Source organism: Trachymyrmex cornetzi, unplaced genomic scaffold, assembly GCF_001594075.2.
Source record: "Trachymyrmex cornetzi isolate Tcor2-1 unplaced genomic scaffold, Tcor1.1 scaffold56, whole genome shotgun sequence".
In the NCBI taxonomy this organism is placed as follows: domain Eukaryota; kingdom Metazoa; phylum Arthropoda; class Insecta; order Hymenoptera; family Formicidae; genus Trachymyrmex; species Trachymyrmex cornetzi.
This window is the reverse complement of record NW_017299871.1, coordinates 582,629-591,532: the sequence shown is the minus strand read 5'-3', so window position 1 is coordinate 591,532 and position 8,904 is coordinate 582,629. Positions and strand designations below refer to the sequence as shown.

Genomic DNA, 8,904 nt, shown 5'->3' with positions numbered 1-8,904 from the left:
AAAACACGATAAAAAAAATTAATGTAATACATTGAGAGAAAAACGAGATATTATTTAAAAAATGTTACATCTACAATTAGTGAGACGAAGTTGAAAAAGAATTTAAAAAGCATTAAATATTTAAATATATAAAGATTCCAAGAAGATTGAACTAATTTGCGATATCTACATAAAGATAAAGCAGAGATTTCTATAGATTGAATATAATATAGATTTTCAAGTGAATAGTTAAATATCTGCGAATTTCCATGGCAAAGCTATCTGATTGTGAGATATAATCATTTCGCGATAATTATTCCGATTGTAAAGACAATCTTAAATCGACGGATAATGAGTTTAATAGAAGGATTTGGAAATAAGAAAGTAAATTAAAAATAAAGGAACAAAATATGCGTTTATCAAATTTTGTATTGGAAAATTAATTATTAATATCAAGTGTACTGATTAAACAATAAACTGTGTGAAATTTTCAATCAAGTTCGTATCAATTACACATACACTTTTCCAATAAAAACGAACAATCAAGTTAAGCTACCATAACGACAGTTACTCGCCAGTTTATTGTGCATCACGTCGGAGGAAATTGATAATAGCTTATAAAATCGATTTAACATATTGTTTGGAAGAAACAAACAGAGATCAACGATCGAACAAAGTCCCGGAACTGTTCCTACAACCGCTAAAGACAATTCTTACAAATATGAATGGTCTAAATCTAGAACATTTATATAATTGCACTGCATCGATTCTGGAGCTCAATGTTACGTTCCTATTAAGGCTAAATCTTAGTGAGATACGTTATTTTATTGAAGAGACGTTAAACAAGTCAACTAGACGTGAAATCCTGCGACAGGCGCTTTTCGATTGCGTCCTCGTTAATCAGGAACGGCCATTCGATTTGCCATGGTGGCAAAAGCTCTTCTGGTCTTTGATATTTGCGGTGATACTGCTCGTCGCAACTGGTGGCAATATTATCGTTATGTGGATCGTACTTGGTAAGAAAACTGATTGTATAAACGTGATATAGCATGCCCGAGAAGTTTTCTCTTAGTGAGCTTCGCGTTCCTATGCATACAAATTATTTCAAAGTAAAACTTTTTGAGATTAAAATACTTGTATTACGACCAATAACGATCATGTATAGCTTTTATTTACAATTAATAAACCAATTTTATTATATGTAAATCAATTGCAAAATATGTATAAATTAAAACAATGCATGCATAATTTATACATATGACGATAAAATTACAATATCAAATTAAAATTTTTTGACAGTAATTAAATGCTATTATAAAGTTATTTAGGCAAAACTTTTTTTAAATATTCATATATTCAACTAAAAAGTAAATTTCTAATATTTTTGTAAAAATGCAATCACAATGTTTATTCACATATGATATTTTATTTATAAGAATATTGTCTGTACACGATAAATAACATAAACAAAAAAGATTCAGATTGAAAAAAATCTTAACAATCCTTAACGAGGCGTTGCTGTTATTAAACATTTAATTAATTAAAATTATGTAAGCTATTTAACAAGACCGGCTAGAAAATAAATATACAAAAAAACAATAACTGTTATGAATTTCTTATTAAGATGGTATTATTTGAGAAATTGCGTAAAGCGAATAATCTTCCAAATAAGTAAAATAGTAATCTATTAATACGAAAATTCTCCACATTTTCTGCTTTATGCATATTTTTGATATCATAATACATGTATTATTATTATATTAATATTAACAACTTCACAATTAAACTCATTTTTAACTTTTTTTAATGACAAGTTTTTTTTATCTATAAATATTAGATATTGACAAGAATTAAATATGATGCATTATAAGATTACTATGTTCACGAGTATATTAATGAATATCTAACATTTTAATTCACTTTAATGTATGCATTTTTATTCAGATAAAGGATATCTTGACAGCATATTACTTTAAAAGCTGTCTTTGAATTCTATCTTGATAAATTAAAATTAAATGTACATTCTATTTAATACAGATAGTCTCTTAAAATATCTGCATATCACATTACGTTAATATTATTAACAGCATTAAATATCTTTTCTGTGTTCAATGAAATAATTGAGTAATAGCTGATTGGGTAGATTTCTTTTAGAAAATTAAACATATATTCAAGGGGTTAAATAATATTATACTTAAGTAAGTATTCTATAAAAATTAAGTAGTCATATGTGATAAGAGATACTGATGTTTTTTGATGATGAAGAAAAAGTAAGCTTTTTGTCGTGAGTATCAAAACTGCAGATTGCGTTTTGTCATCTCATGTATAAGCATCTATATATTCAAAATAAAAAGGTCACTTCTTTAATATAAATATTTCTTTATTCTCGTAGTGTTATGTATAATATAAACATTACATAGGATTATTTATTTAATAATAATATTTTTTGACTCGTATAGTACTATGTAGTATGAACATTTACATAAAATCTTTGAAATATTCAGTTGTTTAATTTGAGCGATTGAATATTTTATTTCTTATGCATTTTGTGCTGAAAATCGTTTCTCTACGTGATACAAATACTCAATAAAAACAAATAGAGCATAAAACGAGATAAACCTTTACATACCAAAACACGTCACATTGTCTACATCAGAAGAGCAATTTGATTGACGGTTATAGCTTATATAAATTTTATTTATACAACTGAAGAAAAATATTATGGTGAATGCTTAATAATGTAGATGATACAATGTGTATTAAGCTACAGTACTATCAATTTTTATATGTTAAAAACGTATATAACAAAAAAATATATATAGATGTAGCACTTTTCTGTTTAAAAAATTGATAAATTTTTATCTTTTTAAAATCATAACAGAAATTTACAAATAATAATTATCGTTTTTAATAATTGATAAACATATATTTATCTCTTTATTTATATTTATGATACGTCATAAACATATATTGTCTAAAGGCTTAGGACGCTCGCACGGAATGCAAGAGATCCGGGTTCGACTCCCGGCCGAGGTAATATTTTTCGCAATAAGAATTAATTATTTACAGATTTTAATATGTTATTCAACATTATTAAGATCGTTTCGAAGATGCGAATAAGCATCAAAAATTTGTTAAATTGCTAGTCAATTTAACTCGTGATATTACTGTGGTAGTTTAATAGAGTTAGCGTTTCAAGACTGAAAAATCATTTCGGCGCGCGTTTCTAAGGATTACATACGTAGTATATAAATTCACATAAGAATCATACAAGCATTAACATCCAGCCAGACCGTTTAAGGCTTTAAATTCTATAGTTTATGTTATCATATATACGGTCCTATAATAAAATATATTGTTGTGAATTTTTATTTCATAAAAGATTGATATTTCACAAAGATACTTTTTTCGAATTTAGAATTTAACTTAATAAATAAAAAAATAAATTTATATATAAGGAAGATTTCATGTATTTATGTAAAATCGTCGGCATTTCAAGATTATCTTATTCTTTTTCCTTTTTCTTTATGTAAACTAAACTACTGTCTTTTAATTGTTACATGTATAACTGACTTTGATCGTGTATCTACATAGCAAGTATCCTTAAATTAATCAAAGACAAACAATTTGTTTTCACTATAGTGAATCAATATAAACATACAATAACTTTTTATACGAGCCACGTGTAACGGATTTATGTACTTTTATATAAAACGTATAGTAAATAGTTATATGTATAACAAAACAAAACATACGTATACTAAATATGTCACTATATCTGTATCTGATTAAATTTGGCATATTCATGATTTCACATTCATGATACAAAAAATATTTTTACACACGCTCAAGAAAATAAAATATTAGAAAATTGTGTAAAATAACTTCCGATCTTGATATATCTTTTTTAAAGATTAATCATAACAATAACAGTTTTAGCTTTGCAAAATTTTGCAAATTTTTTTTAGCATCTACAAATTTCATCTTTTACAATAATTATTCTTAGTTATGTATCTTTAACAAATAAATATTAATTTTTATGGTGAAATTATTAAAAGTAAATATTTAATGTTAATATTTTAACTCTGAATCTATTAAATTTGTAATAAAAATTGAAGCTATGATACATTATCGTATATTAAAAAATAATTCTATAGAATTTACTTTATTACCCATATATCGTACACAAAAATACCAAGTTTATTTATATATTATTCATATATTATTTGGATATTGTAAATTTATGTATAATTATGTGTATTTATATTTTATAATTACAAACGATAATTAATTTACAAAATTTCTAAAATCTTAGATATGATGAATATAAGATTCCATATAAAGTATATTGTATAAACAAACTCGCGTTTTATTAACAAGTCTTTGATATATTTCTGACGTTGTTATTTTCTATATAATTTAAATTAATAATCACATAAAAACATATTATTTTAAAGAGTACATAATATATATTAAATTTCCCCGCACGTACTTTTTATTAAAACAGTTTGTAATTGGTGATTGACATATACATTATTTTTTACTACACACATACAACTGTGTCGGCTCTTAGTGGCTTTATATTCCTTTATAGATTTAATAAAAAATAAGGCTTTGGAGTCTTATTTAATTTTAATTTTAATGAAATACAAGAGATCCGAGTTCGATTCCCGGCCGAGGTAAAATTTTTTGCAATAATAATTAATTATTTACAGATTTTAATATGTCATTCAACATTATTAAGATCGTTTCGAAGATGCGAATAAGCATTAAAAATTTGTTAAATTGCTAGTCAATTTAACTCATGATATTACTGTGGTAGTTTAATAGAGTTAGCGTTTTAAGACCGAAAAATCATTTCGGCGCGCGTTTCTGGGGATTACACACGTAGTAGTATATAAATTCACATAAGAATCATACAAGCATTAAGATCCAGCTAGACCGTTTAGGCATTTATTTCTATAATTTGTGTTATCACATATACGGTCCTATAATATATTTGTTTAATTTTAATTGTTATTAAAACAGAGATTGCATTCGAATAATTAAAATTTTCTCTGTCTCTCTCTCTCTCTCTCTCTCTCTCTCTCTCTCTTTAAAATTGGTATTGTATTATTATAGGTATTTATTAGTATTTTACCATTTACATATATATGTATATCTATCCGTTTAGCATTTGAATAAACTATTATGTCGGTACTGGTTGCATTTTTATTTTTTTTTGTTTCGTTTCCGCAATCTTTAGAATTTGTCGCGAATCCGTAAAGGTACGTTTATATGCACGTGCAACATTTTATGTTACAATAGAATATTATATGTAACTTATAATAACAAGAGTACACATTATAAAATATTAAATAAAGTATACATTATTATGTAGCATTGTATAAAAAAATTGTCACATAAAATCCAGAGAAGATTTAATTGTAATAAAGTGTTTTTGATTTAACACGACGCAATTCAGTGCTCAGTCTATATATCCATATTTATTCATACACATATATACTCTATAGGTACATAATATTATTTAATATTTTAAGCATATTCTTAAAATATTAAATGTACATTTAATATTCTAAAGATATGCTTAAAATATTAAATAATATTATGCACCTACAGAGTATGTATACAGTAATATTATATTTTCTATAGCATTTATACCATACAAATAAATAAATATATATAATATATATGCGTATTTATATATATAATACATATATACATATATATATACCTATATGAATACTTTGTAATAAATGCTACCTCAATTAAGGAAGAACTAAATGTAACTAATTAGATGCAAAGATCTAATAGTGAAAACGCTGTGAAGTCATTTAGTGTAAAGAGGCTTATACAGCTGGTTAACTACATATTTTGTATGGAGTTGCACTTATAAATATGTATAATAGGAGAAATTTTCATGAAGAAATGTAATTTCGCTGTAAATAGGATTGCTACGTAACAGTAATTTTATCATTTTTTTCATATTTAACAATTTGAAACACATTAAAATGCAAAAATAGTAAACATATTTCGCCAACAATTAACCTGCAGTTGAACAGTTAATGTAATTACGTTGCTCATGTTTGTTTAGTCATAGAAAATTTTTATCCTTCCTATATGCATGTATATATTTTACAGATATAATCGAAAATATAATGTGAAATTTCTTTAATTGTATTTTCATACAAATTTAAAGCTAAATTAATAAAATTATCTATTAGGAGAATTGTGACTTATTAGAATCCATAAATTTTATTACCATCCATATTTTCAATCTTCAGAATGTATATCATTTATCTCAAAATGCGTATATTGCATTACTATAAAAATGTATCAGACATTTCAAACTTGCTTAATACAATATAATTTTTCTGTTACTTTTCCGATTATTAAGAAACTCGTTAGTTAAACTTTTGTCTTATACAATATAATTTTTCTGTTACTTTTCCAATTATTAAGGAACTTATTATTAGTTAAACTTTTCTCTAACTAAGTATACCTTTAATGAAGTTATGAAGTTGATGGATGTTGATTTGCCGAACGCCGTGCTAAAAACTTTTCTTACCATATGGGGTAAAGAAATGTATTGCTCACATATCTATATATATTTAATCATATATATATATATATATATATATACGCACGATGTGTACATACAATATGATAACAATCAGACAAACTCACTTATAAGAATATAGGAGCAGCTGGCATTGAAAAGCTCAATAATCACATATCAATGTTTTGTTTGAGAAGCTATGATTAAGTGCAATATTTATTATTTTGCTTTATTCCTAGTTTTTAAATTAATTATTTTAATGATAAAGTCAATTATATAAATATATATAATGATTATATAAAGATATATAGAACGAAATAAAATAAAGATATACATATACGAAAAATAAAGATATGTAGAATGAAAATCAACGAGAGATTATGTAAAAAAAACATTAACATATTTTATAATTTTATTATATTAATATAATATAATATTAAAATGTAAATTATATTGTTAAAAAAGTAATGCTTATCTAAACAAGAAACATGCGTAGATACTGTTCCATAATTCGATAAAGAGCTTTCCTTTATCGCCCATAAATGTCACTTAACTTCGAATCAGATAAAACTGATAAAAAATTAGAATAGGAGTTCGAATCGTGGAAAATTTAAAACTTTCACGTACTGTGATAGCTATATTATACAAAAGTTTCATATTCCACAGTTTTATAGTCGCAAGTAGTTTTTGATAACGTTGTTACAAAGTGTTAGCAAATCTGTGTTTTGCAAGTTATAAAATAAATAAAATTAATCGCGTTGAATTAAATATCGGCGACATATCGATACGTCGACGTCATTTTGTCTGTTTTTTTGCATGTGCTAAAGCAGAGCTGGAATTTATTTGCACATTTACGCCGATTTTCAGCTTGGTTCCTGTTCCGTACTTCAATAACCCGCCTTAGGCTACGCACGGGTTGATGAAGTAAGGAGCAGGAATACCAAGCTGAAAATCAACCGAAATGTGCAACTAAACCCCAGCTCTGTCAGCTAAAGCAATCTGTTCCTCGACATAAAACAAAGAAACTTACGAGCAGGAATTTATCAGTAAGAGAAGCTGCGATCTTTTACGCATCATTTCCAATGCTTCTCGACATCGCATCGGTGGAATTCGTGATGAAACTTTTGCCGTGCGAGCACTGTCTGCAGGTACGGCAAAGGAAGTTTCTATCGATCAGAAGTGGGAAAACTTTAGTGGCTCGGCAGATTAAGACTAGGATGGCACGAACATAAAATTTCGCAGAAATCTAGCTTTATAACGAGCAACCGTATTTCTTGGATATACTGATCCTACAGCTTGTCCGCATTGGAAAAGAAGGAACGTAATGGTGAAGCCGCGCTTTGTCATGACAAATAATAGCTGAAAATATATCTCAGAAGGTTTGTCGCGAAAAAGCAGAAGCTTTAAACAGCATTACAGATGCAACTATTCGTCTCCGTGAAAACATGCGTTCACATAAATGCTTTCTGTTGCAAACGGAATTGCTGAGCTTTTGCCTTTTCCTAAATGTATATGACGTGTATTGCAAAACCATTGCATTATCCATGCTACTTCAATAACATACGATGTTGTATTTTTGCTTCTTATTAAAAAATTTGCTCGTTTTCTTAAAAAAAAAAACAATGTAAATAAAAATATCCGGTAAAAATAATTATTCAAAACATTTTAAATTTAATGCACTTGTCAAACTTTATTTTTTTATTACTTTGTCTTATTAAATGTCAGTTACTCTGTTCGCAAAAATCTTTCCTTTAATTAAAATTTTATTAAAATTTAATTAAAAAATTATAGAACTATTTCTGAAGGTCTATTGTGACGCAAATTTATTTTTATAAGAAAGAAGATTATCCAATGTAATATTTTGCAAACATTGTACTATTACATATACACTATTACGTATACACGTTGCTTCCTTATTTATGAAACATTTGCTCAAAATTAATGTTTACAGATTAATTATGTCTGCGAGTAAAACTTGAAATATTTTTTTCTGCACGTAAATATATGATATATTCTCAGCTATATATTAGATATTTTTACTCTAGGGAGATTGGATTCAAATTCATTTCGTTATTGGTTTGCGTAACAAAATCCTTATGATTTATAGATGTATTGAGAGTTCTTTCAACGGTTGTGGTTCTTTCTGAATTTTATGTAGAGGATGAGCTCTCCCCAATAAAATTTCGTAATAGTGTTATATTACTTACAGAATTTCAAATACATGCTATATTAAAGTATATATTGTGTTACTAAACTAACAATTATAATTGACAGAAAGAACAGTACGTTTCTATTTTGTGGACAAAATTAATATATTGTTTGATATTATTTTGAAAGGTTTTGTTATCAAAAAGTCTCTCTCTCTC

General features: G+C 26.3%; 1 protein-coding gene across 1 annotated transcript in view; it reads left to right on the top strand.

Moving 5' to 3' along the window:
* Positions 1-700: 700 nt before the first annotated feature.
* Positions 701-8,904, top strand: part of LOC108765913 (tachykinin-like peptides receptor 86C) — a 46,930-nt gene continuing 38,726 nt past the window's right edge. Inside the window, exon 1 of the mRNA XM_018514806.1 lies at positions 701-995. Coding sequence (XP_018370308.1) covers positions 701-995 — 295 coding nt within the window. The remainder of the gene's footprint in view (positions 996-8,904) is intronic.